The sequence below is a fragment of the Podarcis vaucheri genome (genome assembly GCF_965113315.1).
Source record: "Podarcis vaucheri genome assembly, chromosome: 9".
Classification (NCBI taxonomy): Eukaryota; Metazoa; Chordata; class Lepidosauria; order Squamata; family Lacertidae; genus Podarcis; species Podarcis vaucheri.
In genome coordinates this window covers 5,333,411-5,353,422 of record NC_138767.1, presented here as the reverse complement: position 1 = coordinate 5,353,422, position 20,012 = coordinate 5,333,411, and the positions used below count along the sequence as shown (strand labels likewise).

The following is a 20,012-nucleotide window of genomic DNA, read 5'->3' as shown; positions in this document are numbered from 1 at the left end:
AAACGATTGTGAAACTGGAGAGCCCCATGGGTAGAGTGTTAGATTTGGCTTGGGTTCAAATCCCAACTCAGCTATGGAATCATTAGCTGGCTTTCGGTACATCATTCAGCCTCACTTTCCCATCTGAAAAATGGGACAACGGTGACCTCCCTTTCTTGATTTTATGAGGATTAATGATAACATTTGGCTAGAATCTACTCTGTGCCTTAGGGAGAGAGTAGGCCTATAAATCTCAGCCAGTGAATAAATCAATATGAACAGGGTTCATTTTCTAGTTCACTTGGTCTTATAAATAAGACGTTACCTGCGATTAGAAAGGAAACAGAACAAACATTCCTTATTTAAAATCCCTTTTGCATGTTTTCACACATTGCCGTTCTGTTTCCCTTGCTGGGTCACAGTGAGATTTGCATTAGCAGGGCCTTCTGTCATCACCGTTGAGTGATAACTTGATTGAATTATGTTGACGTTCTCAAGTGTGAAGGCAGGTGATATGGTCTCATTCTGGTTTTGTCATTCACCCTTCGCAGCGGCACATCTTGCTTCTCTCTCCCCCCCTCCCCCCCGCCCAAATGCCTGCTGCGCACCACCTTACAAGACACAGACATGAATCTCAATGTTGCCAGGCACTTTATGTGCCATTAGTATCTGTTGACAGAAGTTCACGAGAGTGCAATGCTATTTTTGTTGGTCTAGCTGTCGAATTCTCCTGCATCTCAAATCGAAAGGAAATAAGTGTTGTTGTTGTTTTTCCTGTTTCCTCCATTTCAGCTGTTTCTTGTCTCTGCTCCTTGTGGCCGCTGTGGTTTGGAAGATTAAGCAGAGCTGCTGGGCGTCGCGGCGGAGAGAGGTGGGTCAAAATGACAGAATCACTGCCTTCTTGCTACGACCTGTGAGCTTTTATGTCTGCTTCTTGCATTTGTTCTCCTAAGAGGTGGCAAGTACACAACTGAGCCAGAAGCCTTGCTTACTGACCGAGGGCTCTGGAAGCCCTCTTGAAATTCCCTATGTTCTGCAGAAGGCGGCAGAGAGGCATCTGTCTCCTTTTGAGTTAGCTCGAAGGAAGGCAGAAATGGCGTGAGACACACAATGCTTTTGCAAAAGCCCTGCTGCAAATGTTAAAAAGAAAAAGAGGGTCTGGCCCTTCTCCTCTTCCTCCTAGTTCCCTGGCACCATGTGGGGTGTGTGGAAGAGACCAGATATTGTTTCATCTTGTTTCCTCCTGCATTGCAGGGGTTGGACTAGATGACCCTTGGGGTCCCTTCCTTGATTCTGTGTGCAGGATTTGGGGGCAGCCAGGAAGCAGCATGGCTCCCCTCTCTGCTTCCCCAAGCCAGCATTAATGCACCACACTCCGTGGCAACCTGCCCTTGCGCCTCACCTGGAAGCCCCAGCTGGTGCGGAATGCAATGGCTAGACTGCTGATGGGAGCAGAGGTCCAGCAACTTGCTAAAACATCTGCACCGGCTGCTCATATGCTAATGGGCCTGGTTGAAGGTTATTGCACTGATATACACAGCCCTGAACAACTTGGACCCAGTATACTTTTACGGACCACCTGAACCCTTACCTGAGACCTTATAATCCCATATTAATCCCTGAAATCATTTGGAGGAGAACAGATGTTCCACATGTTACAGAACCCTCATTGGCCTCAACTGGAGGTTAGGTCCTGCTGTGAAATACATGTCCAATAGATATTTAGTAGGCACCCTCGCTTTTGACTTTCAAATGTCTCTTGAACACTTCTTCTTCTTCTTCTTCTTCTTCTTCTTCTTCTTCTTCTTCTTCTTCTTCTTCTTCTCAATGTGACAGCTCGTCTCTTCTGTTGTTATTTGCTGTGTTCTTGATGGTGCTTTGCGCCTTGTCATTCTTCACCACCCCGATCTTTTATGATGTGCTAATATTTAGAAATACTAAAAATAAAGATCTTTGCCTTCCCTGAAGCCCCTCAGAAAGTAAGATGGGGCCCTGCCCCTCCCAGGGCTCTGTTCATGCCAGAAGACTTCAGGGTAAGTTTATTCAGCAGACCCACTGAAATTGATGAACATGTCTTAGTTAGGCCCAGTTATTTCAGTGGGTCTGCTGTAAGTAAAAATTAGCTGAATGCCACCAAGAGATTCAAATAAGAGGCAAGAGGAGTAGTGGTTTCTCGTAAAGAAAGTTAATAATGGTATTTCAGCAGTGAGGCAAGCGATAATAATTGTTATAGGCCCAAGAGAGGTCATTTTGTTTTCTGTAAGTAGTTTGAAAAGGCTCACGCATAGACCTTATTGGGCAAACTATTCTTTCCTGATCTTTGACTACCTTTCCCTATCTAGTCCATCTAACATATATTGACATGAGCAGTGACATTTACTCTGGAGCTTGAGTGTTTAAAATGCACAAGTCCTTCTTGCACGGACATATATTTCCTCCTAGGAGTTGTACACTTTATGTCCACCAAGGAGGAGACAGGGGACTCCCCTGAGAAGGAGTCTAGTTCACCAACACAGGAGCCAGGTATATGGAGAAACGTGACTCAAAGAAGTTGGAGGCCCAGGGTTCACTCTGATTGCTTAGAAATACACAATCGCTTTGAGGTCCTCTCCCCTAGCATGGAAGACGAAGAGCAGACTCCATTTGAGGATCTCTCCCTCATTACAGTCGATCAGGTATATGAAGACGAGCAGCAAAGTCAGTCCTCAGGGAATGTGCAGGTGACCTTGGAACAGACAGCTCACGGAAGAACCCCGACCAAACCCAAGAGGAGGCGTGTAGTGGTGATAGGGGATTCCCTACTGAGGGGAACAGAAGCAGTGATCTGTGGGCCTGACAAGATGTCTCGGGAAGTGTGCTGTCTCCCCGGGGCTAAGATCCAAGATGTAACTGAACGACTGCAAGGAATCATAAAACCCACTGACAAATACCCCTTCCTCTTGGTTAATGTGGGAACCAATGACACTGCAAGCAATAGCCTCCAGAAGATCAAAAGAGACTACGAGGCTCTCGGCAGGAAATTGAAGCAACTAAATGCACAAATTGTCATCTCATCTGTCCTCCCAGTTGAACGAAGTGGCCCAGGGAGAGAGGGGAAAATAGTGGAAGTGAACAGCTGGCTTCGCAAATGGTGTAAACAGGAACGGTTTGGATTCTTAGATCACGGACTGCAGTTTCTTGAAGATGGACTTCTGGCAAGTGATGGGCTGCACCTCACAACGGTTGGGAGAAATGTTTTTGCCAAAAATCTCAGAAACCTCATCAGGAGGGCTTTAAACTGACTAATGTGGGGGAGGGAGACAGTGCTCCTGAAGGTAGGAGTCTATCAATTAATGAAGATGATCATCCAAATGTCATAGACCAAATGGAGCAAACAGCACGCGGACCTAGTGGTGGGAGGAAAAAATCCTTAAATAAGAGACACGGGGGAATGATTAATGGACTTCAATGTCTGTACACTAATGCGCAAAGCATGGGAAATAAACAAGATGAGCTTGAGCTCTTGGTACAGCAAACTAAATATGACATAATAGGCATCACTGAAACCTGGTGGGATAAGTCCCACGATTGGAATGTAATAATGGGGGGATACAATCTATTTCAGAGAAACAGACCAGACAAGAAAGGAGGAGGAGTGGCGTTATATGTCAGGGATGTGTATACCTGTGAAGAGATCCAAGATTTAGATCCTCAAAGCCAAAGTGAGAGCATTTGGGTCAAAATTAAGGGAGAGAAGAATAACAGAGACCTCATTGTGGGAGTTTACTATAGATCCCCAAGCCAAACAGAGGACATAGATGATGCCTTCCTGGAACAGATGGCCAAGCATGCAAAAGGAAGGGAGATAGTAGTAATGGGGGACTTCAATTACCCGGATATTTGTTGGACGTCAAACTCAGCCAAGAGCATAAGGTCAAACAGATTCCTCACTGGCCTTGCAGACAACTTCATTGTCCAGAAAGTGGGAGAAGCAACAAGAGGAACAGCCATTTTAGATCTGGTCCTAACCAATGTTGATGACCTGGTTAGTGGGGTAGAAGTGGAAGGATCATTAGGCGCGAGTGATCATGCTCTTCTGAAGTTTACTATACAGTGGAAAGGAGCAGCCAAGCATACTAGGACTCAATTTCTTGACTTTAAGAAAGCCAACTTCATAAAACTTAGGGAAGTGCTGGGTGAGATCCCATGGACAACAATACTAAAAGGAAAGGGAGTTCATGATGGCTGGGAGTTTGTTAAGAGGGAGATACTAAAAGCACAACGTCAGGCAATACCAATGAGACGGAAACATGGAAGGTGCCTAAAGAAGCCAGGGTGGCTATCTAAAGAACTTTTAACTGAATTAAGATTAAAAAAGGATGTGTACAAAAAATGGAAAAGGGGGGAAACCACCAAAGAGGAATTCAAACAAATAGCCAGCACGTGTAGACACAAAGTCAGAAAAGCTAAAGCACAGAATGAACTCAGGCTTGCTAGAGAGGTTAAAAGCAACAAAAAAGGCTTTTATGGGTATGTTCGTAGCAAAAGGAAGAACAAAGAAACAATGGGGTCACTCAGAGGAGAAGATGGTGAAATGCAAACAGGGGACACAGAAAGGGCTGAACTACTCAATGCCTTCTTTGCCTCAGTCTTCTCTGATAAAGAAAACAATGCCCGACCTGAAGAATTTGGAGCAAATGATTCAGCAAAGGAAACACAACCCAGAATAACTAAGGAGATAGTACAAGAATATTTGGCTAGTTTAGATGTATTCAAGTCTCCAGGGCCAGATGAACTGCATCCAAGAGTATTAAAAGAACTGGCAGATGTGATCTCAGAACCACTGGCAGTCATCTTTGAGAATTCCTGGAGAACAGGCGAAGTCCCGGCAGACTGGAGGAGGGCAAATGTTGTCCCTATTTTCAAAAAGGGGAAAAGAGAGGACCCAAATAATTACCGCCCAGTCAGTCTGACATCAATAGCAGGGAAGATTCTGGAGCAGATCATTAAGCAAACAGTCTGTGAGCACCTAGAAAGGAATGCTGTGATCACCAATAGTCAGCATGGATTTCTGAAAAATAAATCATGTCAGACTAACCTGATCTCGTTTTTTGACAGAATTACAAGCCTGGTAGATGAAGGGAACGCAGTGGATGTAGCCTACCTTGATTTCAGCAAGGCATTTGACAAGGTGCCCCATGATATTCTTGTAAAGAAGCTGATAAAATGCGGTCTTGACTATGCTACCACTCAGTGGATTTGTAACTGGCTGACTGACCGAACCCAAAGGGTGCTCATCAATGGTTCCTCTTCATCCTGGAGAAGAGTGACTAGTGGGGTGCCACAGGGTTCTGTCTTGGGCCCGGTCTTATTCAACATCTTTATCAACGACTTGGATGATGGACTCAAGGGCATCCTGATCAAATTTGCAGATGACACCAAACTGGGAGGGGTGGCTAACACCCCAGAGGACAGGATCACACTTCAAAACGACCTTGACAGATTAGAGAACTGGGCAAAAACAAACAAGATGAATTTTAACAGGGAGAAATGTAAAGTATTGCACTTGGGCAAAAAAAATGAGAGGCACAAATACAAGATGGGTGACACCTGGCTTGAGAGCAGTACATGTGAAAAGGATCTAGGAGTCTTGGTTGACCACAAACTTGACATGAGCCAACAGTGTGACGCGGCAGCTAAAAAAGCCAATGCAATTCTGGGCTGCATCAATAGGAGTATAGCATCTAGATCAAGGGAAGTAATAGTGCCACTGTATTCTGCTCTGGTCAGACCACACCTGGAGTACTGTGTCCAGTTCTGGGCACCACAATTCAAGAAGGACACTGACAAACTGGAACGTGTCCAGAGGAGGGCAACCAAAATGGTCAAGGGCCTGGAAACGATGCCTTATGAGGAACGGCTAAGGGAGCTGGGCATGTTTAGCCTGGAGAAGAGGAGGTTAAGGGGTGATATGAGAGCCATGTTCAAATATATAAAAGGATGTCACATAGAGGAGGGAGAAAGGTTGTTTTCTGCTGCTCCGGAGAAGCGGACACGGAGCAATGGATCCAAACTACAAGAAAGAAGATTCCACCTAAACATTAGGAAGAACTTCCTGACAGTAAGAGCTGTTCGACAGTGGAATTTGCTGCCAAGGAGTGTGGTGGAGTCTCCTTCTTTGGAGGTCTTTAAGCAGAGGCTTGACAACCATATGTCAGGAGTGCTCTGATGGTGTTTCCTGCTTGGCAGGGGGTTGGACTCGATGGCCCTTGTGGTCTCTTCCAACTCTATGATTCTATGATTCTATGATTCTACTCTGTCCTGCTCAAAAGGCTTGCATGCAACCATGCCCATCCTTAATCAGGACCTAACTTTGAAAATTCAGAGACCTCAACAGGTATTTTTAAGTATAGTAGGGAGGACTTAAGTGTGAAATAAATTGGCTGAATTTGACAGTGTCAACCTATACCTCACATGTTCCTTTTCAAAACACTTGGGCCAAAGGGTGGGGAGGAAGGTTGCAAACATTTTTAGATTACCCGTTATCGTGAATGGGCATATATATATATATGTTTGGAACCTGAGCACAGAGTGATTCAAAACAGATACAATTTTTAAAGACGATAAACAGACATACAAAGCAGAATTTAAAGTTGAGGCATGCCCTTACTGTACCACATCCAGAGGCAGAATACCTCTGAATAGTTGCACTTGCTAGGGGGCCAACAGAGGACGAGTGCTATAGCACTCAAGGCCTGTTTGTGGGTTTCTCAGAGGCCTCCTATGGACCACTGTAGGAAATGGGATGATGGGCCAGATAGGTTTTTGGTCTGATGCAGCTGGGCACCAGCAGCAGGAGACAGACTTTGGGGATAAATGGCCATTGTTTTTCTCTTTCCCATCTTGACAAGAGTATAAAAAGCAAAGTGAAGGCTTCCTGTAGTTTTTCCTAAAATGTTAATCAGGGTTTATGCTGGATGTAGTCTGAGAAATACCGCATTCTGCCTGGAGCCAAGTGAGGCATTTAATGATGGCTTAAATGGAAAATGTCACTGGTGTGAAGTTATCCTCTGGGCATACTTTTTTTTTGAAAGTTGCAGAGAGGATCAGCTGGTATCTTATCTTTCTCACAGTTAGGTTTCTCATACTTGGTTTGCACACTTTAATTTCAAGTGATAGACAACTTGTCTGATTTCTAACAAACTGTCCTAAAACTTTATACGGAAGGGATCCTCATAACTTAATAGTGTTGAAGAGTTGCTGTCCAGTGGCGACTTCTTTCTGACCCGAGTTGTGTATCAGGTCACCTGCTGTCCCTGCTCAACCCCAAAATGACGACTGAGGTCATAACCGCTTCCTATGGCTGAATTGAGTTGATTCCTTTCCCATCTCCCTGCCTATTGAGATCAAGCAGACTTCACGGTACTCTTTTTGGTGCCTGCCGAAAACATTCCTATTTAGATAAGCCCACCCAGATGCTTAGAAAGTTGAGGTAATTTTAATCTGTTTTAGTATTTTATATTTTGTATGTTTTAAAGCATGTTTGTGATTTTTCCCTCGATTTTATTGTTTTAACTTTTTGCAATCCGCTTTGAGGTTTGTTTTTTGCAATCAAGCGGAGTAGAAATTTTGTGTAATAAATAACAAGTAAATCTAAGAAGCCCCCTACATTGTTGCTGGTATGCTAGGAGAGGGATACATATATGGAAGATAGATCAGTGACCCATCTGGGGTCCTTATGAGCTAGAAGGGAAAGTAGAAGCTCACTTTTGCTGGTTTTGGGAGCAACAGAGCTTTCCCAGGACTCTGGAGTGTTGAAGGACTATGCGATAGGAATGTTGAGTAAGGTTGTTGCAGGCTTGTGCTATTTCTAACAGCTTGAAAAATACTGCAGAAAAATATAGAATGTTATGCTTTTTAAGGGGGGGATATTGTTAAAACATTACTTATAGTTGCAATAACTTCTTGTACCTGGCCAGTAGAACATGATGCAAAACACTGAAAGCAGAAGATTTTGCTCACTCTCAGGTGAGCTGGGACAGCTCCGTCTGTAGATCATAGGGCTCTTAATCTGAAGGTTGTGGGTTCGAGCCCCACATTGGGCAAAAGATTCCTGTATTGCAGGGGGTTGGACTAGATGACGCTTGTGGTCCCTGCCAACTCTGTGCTGAACAGTGTTATGACCATGCGATCCTGCTTTCCTCCTCTGATGCAGAGGACTCTAGCTGTGGTCCTAGCAGGGCCACAGTCTCCCATGTTTTTCAGGAATCTGCAAGAGCTTAAGCAGCCGGGGTCCCTTTAAAGTCCAGCCTTTCTCAACCTGTGGGTCCCCAGATGTTGTTGAACTACAACTCCCCATCACCCCTAGCTAGCAAGGCCAGAGCTCAGGGATGATGGGAGTTGTAGTCCTACAACATCTGGCGACCCACAGGTTGAGAACCGCTGCAAGAAGCTTCTCACACGGAAGGTGGAGCTAGCAACTGAGAAAGAGCTGCAGCTCCTATTTAAGGCCCAGTCAGAAGATGACTGCTGCTGAAGCAACATCTAAGCTCTGCTCTTAATGGAGTCTCCAGCCTGAGTCCTGCAGGGAGCTCCCCAAGGTATCATTAAAATCCATTCCCCATTTCCATACTACTCAGGCCATTGCTCAAAACAGAACAACCAAGAGCATCTGCCCAATGAGTGTGAAGCACATTTGTTTCAATCTTTCCTTCACAAATTAAAAACCAAACCAATCCTGAAACCTAATATAGCCAATGTAACTCCCTACTTAACCTAGCCCGGATACGGTGGTGATGAGGAGCATTTATTCATAACTGAATGAGAGTAGGATATTGTAAAGCATTTGGCAGGGGTTTAGACCTATCAGTATATTATCTGAAGTAACATTTGGGCAACTTGGCAAGGCGGCATTAGAGTCCGCGTGACACTGATCTACTAAAGGGAAGTGAGTGGTTCGTAAATTCGTACCCTTTTCTCTCTCTCCACTGAGCACTGTAACAAAATGGCTTTCAGGCGCTGTATTTTGCTGGTGGAGGAAATGGAAACAAGAAAGAATGCTTGTTCGAGGCTCGGAATGATACTGAAAGACAGATAAAATTGCTCCTTTTATTACATGACTTTTGGAAAGTGATAGGAAACATGAAGGCGGTGGTGGAGAATAATGCTTGAAATAAAACCGCAATGGCATCATAAAGAGTACATCTGTCTACAACCAAGTCTTAATATGTATTTTTTGCTCCCTTTCAACCTTCTTTCCCTTTTTTTACATGCCTTTGGGATTTCTGTAGTCAAGCTGTGAGCCACAATCCAAGGCTTAAACCTCAGATTGTGAATCAGCTTGGGCAGGGTATGATGGAGGGCATTTATCCAAGTCTCAAAACAGTAGACTGTCCACTCAAAATACTATACTATACCTGTGTAGATAGTCTGAAAAGATAGTGATTTGCTTTCATTTATTTTAAATATTTATCTGCCACCTTCCAATTAATAATCTAAAATGGTTTATCAGTAAAAATTGACGCAACCGAAACATATACTGAAATCTCTCTCTCTCTCTGAGATTTGGCACTTTCCTTTTTTCTGGGTTATGTTTGAGAGAAAAGGCTAAATTTAGTGTTTGTTTTAATTATGGCACTAATGTCCATTATTGCTTGGTTTCAGATGCAACATTTAGTAACTTACAATGCCAACTTTCAATACCAGCAAGTGTCATGGTCCCTGATTTCTGTCTTGGTTCAGACTTTAATCCAAGTCAGAAAGAAACTTTGGTGGCAAGGAAGGTTAAGAACCATTATTAGCCCTGCTGTCTTACTTTCCCCCAGGTTATGCAGTGAGATGTGTCTTTATACCATCCATTGCGTGCTTTTTGACAGCTGGCCAAGACGCACCATTTTACCGAACCCTTTGCTTGTGTGGATGTCTTTCCTTTTCCTGCATTTCTGTTCTGTGCTGCAGATTTGGTTGTTTGCTGTTGGTTCTCTGGTTTTATCTTATGATTTTAATGTAAGTTGCACTGGTTCCAATTGTGACATTTTTGTAACCCTTCCCCAGGACCATTTGGTGAAGTCAAATAGTCAATATGCTAAATATGGGGAACTTGAGGCAACTTCTGAAAAGAGGATCCCTGCATCTGGTGGTTCTCCTTGTAGCCTGTAATGTCAACACTCACAGTCCCTCTGCCCCCATGAGCAGTGGCTTCTCATGCTTGTGTAGCAGAGAAACCCGCACGGTGATGTCATCATGCCACATTGGGAAGTCAGGGTGGTGGTTCAGGTTTTGGACTGTGACTCGGAAGACCAGGGTTCAAATATAATAATACAGTGGACGCTCGGGTTGCAAACGTGATCTATGCTGCATGTTCGCAACCCGCAGCGGCGCGTCTGTGCATGCGCGGGTTGCGATTCGGTGCTTCTGCACATGTGCAAAGTGCGATTTAGCGCTTCTGCGCATGCATGACCGACGAAACCCAGACGTAACCCGTTCTAGTACTTCCAGATTTTGGCGTGTCTGTAAAACTGGACGCAGGTGGCGCTGTGGGTTAAACCACAGAGCCTAGGACTTGCCGATCAGAAGGCTGGCGGTTCAAATCCCCATGACGGGGTGAGCTCCCATTGCTCGGTCCCTGCTCCTGCCAACCTAGCAGTTCGAAAGCATGTCAAAGTGCAAGTAGATAAATAGGTACCACTCTGGCGGGAAGGTAAACGGCGTTTCCGTGCGCTGCTCTGGTGCACCAGAAGCGGCTTAGTCATGCTGGCCACATGACCCGGAAGCTGTATGCCGGCTCCCTTGGCCAATAAAGCGAGATGAGCACCGCAACCCCAGAGTCTGTCAAGACTGGACCTAATGGTCAGGGGTCCCTTTACCATTTAACCTGAAAGGCAACCTGAAGCATCTGTGACCCGAGGTATGACTGTAACAACAACAACAACAACAACAACAACAACAACAACAACAACTTATTATTTATACCCCGCCCATCTGGCTGGGTTTCCCCAGCCACTCTGGGCAGCTCCCAACAGAATATTAAAAACGCAGTACAGCATTCAACATTAAAAACTTCCCTAAAGAGGGCTGCCTTCAGTTGTCTTTTAAAAGTAAAATAGTTGCTTATTGCCTTAACATCTGCTGGGAGGGCATTCCACAGGGCAGGTGCCACTACCGAGAAGGCCCTCTGCCTGGTTCCCTGTAACCTCACTTCTCGCAGGGAGGGAACCACCAGAAGGCTCTCAGCGCTGGACCTCTATATCTGGGCTGAACGATGGGGGTGGAGACCCTCCTTCAGGTATCCAGGACCGAGCCCATTTAGGGCTTTAAAGGTCAGCACCAAGACTTTGAATTGTGCTTGGAAATGTACTGGGAGCCAGTGAAGATCCCCACTTGCCCATGAAGCTCATCTGGGATGACCTCTCTCAGTCTAGTCTACTTTACAGGGTTCTTGCAAGAATAAAATTGGGAGGAGGAGAGCTATATACAACCACCTGGAGCTCCTTGGAGGGAAAGTGGAACAGTAGGTCCACAGCTTACATGGGAGTTACATTCTGGGCATCGTGCCTGAAAGCCAAGATTGTGCAGAGTCAAAACTCATTGGGTTCAGTGGCGAGTGAGATTGCCAAAGTCATTTTTCCTGGACCCTGCCCCCTTTTTAATGTTTTTTGCCGTGCACGTAAAGCTGATTGCGCACAAGTTAAATGCACTTAAGCTGCAGGCTTGCTGTATACAAGTAATTAAAAAATAAATAAATGTCAGTCAACCTGACAGAGAGACGTCAAAAACATTGACGTCTGGTCTTTGGAGCGGGGAGTGGATAGTGGCATGCATGAGGAAGGCGGAGACCTATGGAGCAGGATGGAAGCAAACCTTTGGTCGAGAAACTCTGGCTCATGGTTTAATCAGGCCTCAATGTTCTTCTTAAGGGCAAAAATGTCTCTGTCGACTCGGATGCTGAGATGTTGGAAGCAGAAATGCTGACGAGCTGAGACAAGAGTGCTGCAGTCTGACGAAGATACGAGTTTGGTTATTCCATGTGGCTAGCAGCCCTGAGCAGCCTTCGTGAATTTCTCTGGACTCTGATAAGGCTCAAGAACGTGCTATTAATCACCTAAAACTGGTGGAGAATTGTTTCTGCAGGTGCCTCTCCGCTGGCCTGGCCTTTACCAAAGCAATACTGAATTAACAGTGAGAAAAGAAGGCAGAAAAATTGGGGTGCCAAGGGGTGGGGATGGAAAAAGACTGCAGCTCCATGCTGGAGATCACTTTTTCTTCTCGCTTAATTTCATTGCTTAGCTCCCGTTTTGCTATCATATATTTTTGCTTGTTCTAGGCCTCTTGGGGTCCACTTTGCCCTTTGCTTTTCTCTTTGCGAGAAGAAGGGGTTTCATGCTTTGAGCTTTTCCCTCCCTCTACTTTTGAAGTGTTTTGTGGCATTTTTTTCTGTGAATCTGCCTTTTGGGGCACAAGCTTTGGTTCATGAACAATTCTGAACAGATTTGGCTTCTGTAGTTTTATACATAAATAATTCTTGTTTTATTTTTGCTTACTCCCCGGTGAGGTTTGAACCACACTATTTTATTTTTTGATCTTTTTCTCTTCCATGCATTGGGTCCTGGATTAATCTCTCCACTCTTCCTAGAATCCGCAGAAACTTGTTCCTTTGAACCCCTACCTGGAAAGACAGATTTAGCATCTCCTCCTCTTCTGCTTAACTTTTAAGATTAATTTGCTATATAAGCAAAGCTTTTAACTGCTATTGACTAGTGGGTGATCTGGAAGGTAAATCAAAGCAGAGATTAAGTAAATAAAAATTACTTCTAAGTTTTGCTTGCTGTAATTGTTGACTGCAATAGAACAGAAATATTGGAAGTATCAGATAAAATGACAAAGTAAAGTTTTAAGAGTGAAATCTTTAGATTGAATAGCATTAAGCCACAAGGCAGAATATTCTGTTTTGTTACCCATGTAATCATTACATTCTATTTTTACCTGCATACACTGTTCCTTACAGTTGTGTATAATAAGCCTTTTTCCACTTTGATATTCTTTGTGGATTATCCTTGCATTTTTCATCATGCAAAATGGTTTTCTGCTTGGGTATTTTAAATAAATTTTCTATATTGATTTCAGCGTCTGATCACAACTCTCTTTCCCATGAGGTCCTCAATTTCAATATCTAGTTCTGTCTTTGGCTTTTGAAGGGAAAATGAGTCTTGGTTTTAACAAAACTGAACTTCAGTTTTGGTAGTTTGGGTTCCTGGGCCAGGACTGTTGAGGTCCCCCTAGCCCACCAATCAAAGATGACATGGTGGCTGATGAGATTGATTCAGGGGTCACATCCAGACCAAGAAGCGGTTGCTTGGCCATTCTTGCCAAGAAGAACCACAAGCTTGGGCTTTTGACTTGCCCTATCAAGGAACAGTTTGTTCCTGGAAAAAATGGTCAGTAATGGGTGCATTGGAATTTATTCTCTTGGAGAGTTAGAATAGCCTTTTTGTAATTACACTGAACATTTCCCAGCTTTTCAGCTGATGGGTGCCCCTTGTTATCGTATTCTTCCCTGCTTTTAATTTGCATTTACAGCAGACCTCGCTTACGTTTTTTTAAAGCCTCAAACCTTCAGCTTATTCTGCATACTAAAGGTCATCCATTGTGTCTTCCTTGTTTGGGGGCCTGGTTCTGATAAAATATGTATTTAATCCATGGCTGATGAAGATACATTTGTCTTGTCTTTTCACATGACATCAATTCCCAGTAGCTTTGTCCTGTGTTTGTAATAATTTGAAGTGTGGAAATGCCTGTTGAACAGCATTTGAGTTCTATTTCTCCCCCCCCCAACACACACACACACACACACAGAGAGAGAGAGAGAGAGAGAGAGAGAGAGAGAGGCTTGCAAAGTTGGTTACAAACCTAATTAGCTAACATTAATGCAATCGCTGCCCCAGGGAACTGGAAACTTAATTTTCGGCTATGATGAAAATACTGCCAGATAATTATTTATTCGTTGTCTTACATGGTGGCTTGCAATTGTGGCTAAGTGTTACTGCCCAATTTATTTTCAAAAGAACATGCCTCTCCTCTCTCGTGATTGTTTAAGCATTTATGTTGCCTCGGTGAATAACTGTTCTGCTCCCTAGTGTTTATCTCCCAGGCAGTCTTGACGGGGCTTCATGAAACCCAGGAGGCGGGGTCCATGAACTAAGGGGGTACATGTCCAAGTTTTCTGATGAAACAGAGTTTTTCAGGGTCGTAGAAGCAAAAAGGGATTTTGGCGAGCTTCAAAAGCACATCTCCCAAATTGGGAGAGAGAATGGGCAATGCACCGGCAAATGCAGTTCAGTGTAAGCTAGTGCAAAGTGTTGAACATTGAGGCAGGATACACCCCCCCCCAAAAAAAAGAACCCCTCCTATGGATACTAATGCAACCTGACATGGCAGTAACTGACCAGTAAAGAGAACTTGGGTTCGTGGCGATTACAGCAATGAAAATGTTTTCCCACCTATGTTAAACCATAGCTTATTTTATGTGATTGGGCTGCATGCTGCTCAGAAGTGGCTGCTTCGCATCTCCTGTTGAAAATCCTTTGCCACGAATGGGGCAAAACAACACAGAGAATGGCTTTGTGTTAGGTGTGAACCAGTGCCTGTGGTTGGTTTCCCCCAGAGGACCCATGATGAAGAGGCCAAGGCTTCATCTTGGCTTCCGGATAATGGCTTGTAAGGTAAAGGGACCCCTGACCATTAGGTCCAGTCGTGGCCGACTCTGGGGTTGCGGCACTCATCTCGCTTTACTGGCCGAGGGAGCCGGCGTATAGCTTCCGGGTCATGTGGCCAGCATGACTAAGCCACTTCTGGTGAACCAGAGCAGCGCACGGAAACGCCGTTTACCTTCCCGCCGAAGTGGTACCTATTTATCTACTTGCACTTTGACGTGCTTTCAAACTGCTAGGCTGGCAGGAGCAGGGACAGAGCAACGGGAGCTCACCCCGCCGCGGGGATTCGAACCGCCGACCTTCTGATCGGCAAGTCCTAGGTTCTGTGGTTTAACCCACAGTGCCACCCACGTCCCTATCGTGGCTTGTAGTGAGATAGTCATTCTGCAGGCCATGCAGAGCTGGGTCTAAGCAGTATGGAATGCTGATGCGCCTCTTCTTCTAGTGGTCTTAGTGATGCAGATGGTAGTTGGATGGATGAGGGCTCCCGCCGGTCTTTTTTGTTCAGGCAACAACTGATTTTTGGGGGTGGTTACGTTCCTGACTCCTGAGTGCATTGATTCAGTGTGCATAACCTCACATGGACCCATTCTACCCTTTCCCCAGCCCGTTCCTTCCCCCTTTCCACCCCCGATTAGTTTTTTTATTTGGGGTGTGTGTGTCAGTTACCGCTGATAATGTATTTTATAATAGCTCCCCTTAAGGCTTCAACAAAGACAGAAGTTGGTTCAATCTGGGCATCAGAAGGAACTACAGCTTTCACTAATCATAGTTTAGAACTGTAGTCCAACCATAGTTTAAGCCATGGTTTGAATGACTATACAGGCAAATCATGATTTATTGCACCATGTGTGGTTTTAATTTAACATCAGGTAAGCACTTTTTTCTCCAGAGATGTAGAAGTGGCCATAATTATGGTTTGTCAGTTTAGACATCACTTCAATCCATGGTTTGCAAAACCAATTCATGTGTGGCCTCTGATTCTAGTTTGTTGGCTGATCACGAACCAGGGCTTATGATTTCAGACTTCAAAACAAACCAAAGTTAAATTTCTGTAACTAGGGTTTGGTTCGATGTCTGAACAAAGCCAATTGTCATTGTTCTTTATTCCAGTTTCCACGCCCTAAAGTGCCAGATTTCATTACTCTCATTCTCATAGCTATAAAGAATACTAGTGAGGGTTTAAAATAAAAATTCAAAAATGTCTGCTCCCTCTTCCAACATTTCAATGGTTTTGATATCACCACCATCCTGTCTGTCTTAGATTACTGTTGCTTGTTACTGTCATACCTCATCAAAGGTTTCTATTGTCATGAACAAAAGAATTCCATAACAATTGTGTGTTGTGCCTGGAGGTTGAATGGAAAGTCCTGCATTTCGGTCTGAGGAGTAGCGTAGTATCTTTTCGAGGGAGAATAACATTAATGACTGAAAACCTCGCTTGTTTCAGAATTCCATCTTGGCAGGCCGCCATTTCATGAATGTAAAGATAAAACATTAAAATTGATTTTTTTTTTTAATAATTTTTATTAGAGTTTCAAAAAAAAGAAAATATCATATACAGAAGAAAAAAAAGAAAATAACAGTAAAAGTAAAACCATATGTACAACAAATCATTTTCCTTTTGGACTTCCATCAGCGTTGCTGACATCATTCATAGTTAACCTTTTAATACACATTCCATCTTTTTTGTTCCTATTGCCAGTTATTCCATCCTTCCTCATAATCTCTACTAAACAATATTTATTGATATTTTACAAAGCCTCTTTAAATCCCACTAGCGTTATTTTTGTCCCATAATTATTTTCCAAATAACACACAAATTTCTCCCAGTCCTTTATAAATTTCTGGTCCTTATTATATCTGATTTTCCCTGTCAATTTATCCAATTCAGCATATTCTATCAGTTTTGTTCTCCACTCTTCCACCGTTGGAACTCCTTCCTGCTTCCACTTCTGGGCTAACACAATTCTGGCAGCTGTCACCGCGTACTGGAAAAGTCTACAGTCCTTTCTTTTGACATCCTTCCCTACGATACCTAATAGAAATGCTTCTGGTTTTTTCACGAAAGTATATTTTAACATCTTTTTCATCTCGTTATATATCTCTTCCCAAAAGCTTTTAACTTTCTTACACTCCCACCACTGATGGAAGAAAGTCCCTTCTTTATATCTACATTTCCAGCACTTGTTGTCCACCTTATAGATCTTTGCCAATTTGGCAGGTGACAGGTACCATCTGTAGAGCATTTTCATCATGTTTTCCCTCAGTGAAATGCAAGCCGTAAATTTAATGTTCTCTTTCCACAACCTTTCCCAATCCTCTAGTTGAATGTTATAGCCTAGGTCCCTTGCCCATTGTACCATCACCGCTTTCACTTCCTCATCCTTCATATGCCACTCCAGTAGTATTTTATACATTTTTGACAGGATTTTATGTTCGTTATCTATTATCTCTTTTTGGTAAGTTGACTCTTTTTCTACGTAATTTCTTTCCTTCAACTCCTTTTTAAACATTTCGTTTATCTGAAAGTAATGCAGCCAATCGTGTGTTAACTCCTTAACTTGATCGTAGGGTTTTAATTTCCACTTCCCTCCTTCCTTGGTAACCATTTCTCCATAGTTTCCCCATTTCCCTCTCATATTAACTTTTTTTACAGACATCATTTCTAACGGGGATAACCAGTGCGGGATTTTTGGTTCCAATATGTTTTTGTATCTGTTCCATACCATTAAACATTAAAATTGATTTATCCTTGATTGCATAATATTTCATTCTTGTTACATTTCTTCAGTAAAGATGATGTATTGCTCAGTCGGGTTTTCTTAAACCAAGGTCCACTGGCAGCAATGGAGATCTGCTATGTTGTCAGGATGTGTGTGTGTGTTTTGGGTGGAGGAGTGTTGCTTCATTTAAAAATAGATATTCCTCTTGAAGTTAAGCAAGTCCCAAGGCTGATACGTGCCAAAGCTATTTCTTTGTAAAACAGTTTCCAAAAAGGGGTGGTGTTACGGATTGATGGTAGCTGTAATGGGTTTAGGGGTTGCTCGTGCGTAAGTTGCCGTAAGGCTAGGTTACCTGGTTAACCCTTTCTGACTGAACAGCCTCCAGCATCGTGACTGTCTCAGTCGCTGGCAGAATCCGTCAGTGGGCGTTTCTTAAACTTCTTCCAGCACAAAAGTTCCTTGACGCCAAGTCTCCTCCTACTCTCCCTGCGCGGAAGTCTTCTGCGCAGGGAGGGTGTGGGCAGTGGAGTACCCGTACTCTCTCCGCTGGTCTCCGGCGAGGAGTCTTGGAGCCTCCTCCCCGATTCCCCCATCTGCCCCCCTTCTTTACTGGTGTTACGCTGATTTCCTTCCCCAGCAGATGGGCTCCCTCTCTCCCTACTGGGACCCTCTCCGCCTTCCCTTTGGAGCCTTCCCTCCGCTTCCAGCTCCGATGGCAGTTCCCTGACAGTAGCATAGAATCACAGAATTGTCAAGAAGTACACAATAATGGGACAAATCTATAACTTACTTCTTGATAATGGTGTGTGTGTGTGTGTGTGTGTGTGTGTGTACTAGTTGTGTTCCTTTTGCATATCATTCTCATAGCTGGATGACCTTTTAATTTTGATTTCCTATAGCACGAGTGACCAACTTTCACCCTTCCCAAGTGTTGTTTAACTAGGATTAGATCTAGGGGTAGATCTAGAATGATCTTTTTTAAAAAAAGCTAAGAAGAAAAGCTATATAGCTCTCAATACAATTTCCCATTGAATCCTGTACAGCACCTGCTAGTGTCATATTTTTATAACACATTTATAACGTTATAACTCACCAGTATAGATTAGTCCTATGACTCTTGTGAGCCCCACCTCTGCGCCGACAGCAGGAGTGGGTAGAAGGAGGAGCAGGGTGTGCTGGTAGACCACTGGGTAATTCAAAGTAGATCGGAAGGGTTTCTGACTTCTAGTTGTGCAGTGACAAGCAAAATGCATTTCCCTCTAAATTGGATTGCTGTTAAATAACACCTTGGGGGTGTGGGGAGACCAGGAATTGATTTGTGTACGAAAGAACTTGTGAAAATGGTTCTGATGCTGATCACAAACTCTGAGCTGGAAAACGCTGTTATTTATTAACCTACTCAGGAGTAACTCTAGATTAATGGGTCATTTCAGTAAGACCTACAGAGAACACATAAGTTATGCAGCCTTTCCCTAGAGACCTTTAAATGCCTGAATATTGGTTTCAAAACACGATTAGATCTCGCTCTTGGAAAGCTCAGCGTGGCTTTCATGAGGCTGTCTCTGGTCTCCCATCGATGGCTGGATAAGGTCCACACTCTTTCTACTTCATCTGTGCTGCAGTACAGGAGACTCTTGCACCTAGCATTTTACTGCTGTGAGATTCCTTTGCCCCACTATTATTATCCTTGAATCTTGTTCTTGTGCTCCATTGAGGTGAACAATTAGTGTCTGGGCTTGTGAATGGTTCATCGTTGTCCATTCTGATCAAGGGCCTCCAGCATGAATTGAGCAATTTTTTTAAAAAAACAACACACAAGACATTTGCCAAACATGTATTGTCTCATGATTTGAAGGCTTCGAGAGCTATTGCAAGTGCAAGATTCATGTAGCTGTACCCACATAACCTCCTGGGTGGGCTCAGTGATTGTGTGAATATTCAACTCCTTGCCGAGTTAATGAGTTCTGCTTGATTCTTATTTTGGGCATATTTATCAGGACAGCTTGCTCTGGTTTTATTTTACAGCCATTAGACAAAGCGTTTTATGGTAGCTGAAGGGCACAATTACTGCAGCAGCAACCCTGCAATCTGTTTCGCGCTTTCTTCACTTTGCAATCTGCCGAGCATCTTTTTAAGTAGTAGTCTGGAACAGGAGGTCTGGCACATGAGTTTGGGTTCACTTGACTGGCACTTGTATGGCAGGTTGTCAGTAGAGTATAGGTCAAAAATCCCTGTGGGCAAACTGCCTCCCTTTATACTATGTAAAGTTCTATTGGCATGATCGTTGCATTGTTCAAGGCAGTCTCCAGAATAGATCCCAGGTCTCACACCTGGATGTTGTTCGCTAACTCTGGGCCAGGGCCGGACTGGTGGTTCCCAAACTGAGCTTAATTCAGGTGGTTTGGGGCATGTCTGCGAAGAACACTTTGACTTCTGTACAGTCTTGTTAAGTTCAGATGGTAATACAATAACATACAATATAAGAATTAAAAGAAGCAAAAAGATACAGTCGTACCTTGGTTGTCGAATGCCCTGGAACTTGTACATTTTGACTCCCAGACAATAAAAAACCGAGAGTGAGTGTTCCTGTTTTCGAACAATTTTCGGAAGCTGAAGGTCC

At 43.7% G+C, this 20,012-nt stretch overlaps 1 protein-coding gene across 1 annotated transcript in view; it reads left to right on the top strand.

The window, feature by feature from the left end:
* Positions 1-20,012, top strand: part of ATRN (attractin) — a 167,603-nt gene that overhangs the window by 129,355 nt on the left and 18,236 nt on the right. Inside the window, 1 exon segment of the mRNA XM_082236278.1 lies at positions 772-850. Within this exon segment, the coding sequence (XP_082092404.1) occupies positions 772-850 (79 nt within the window).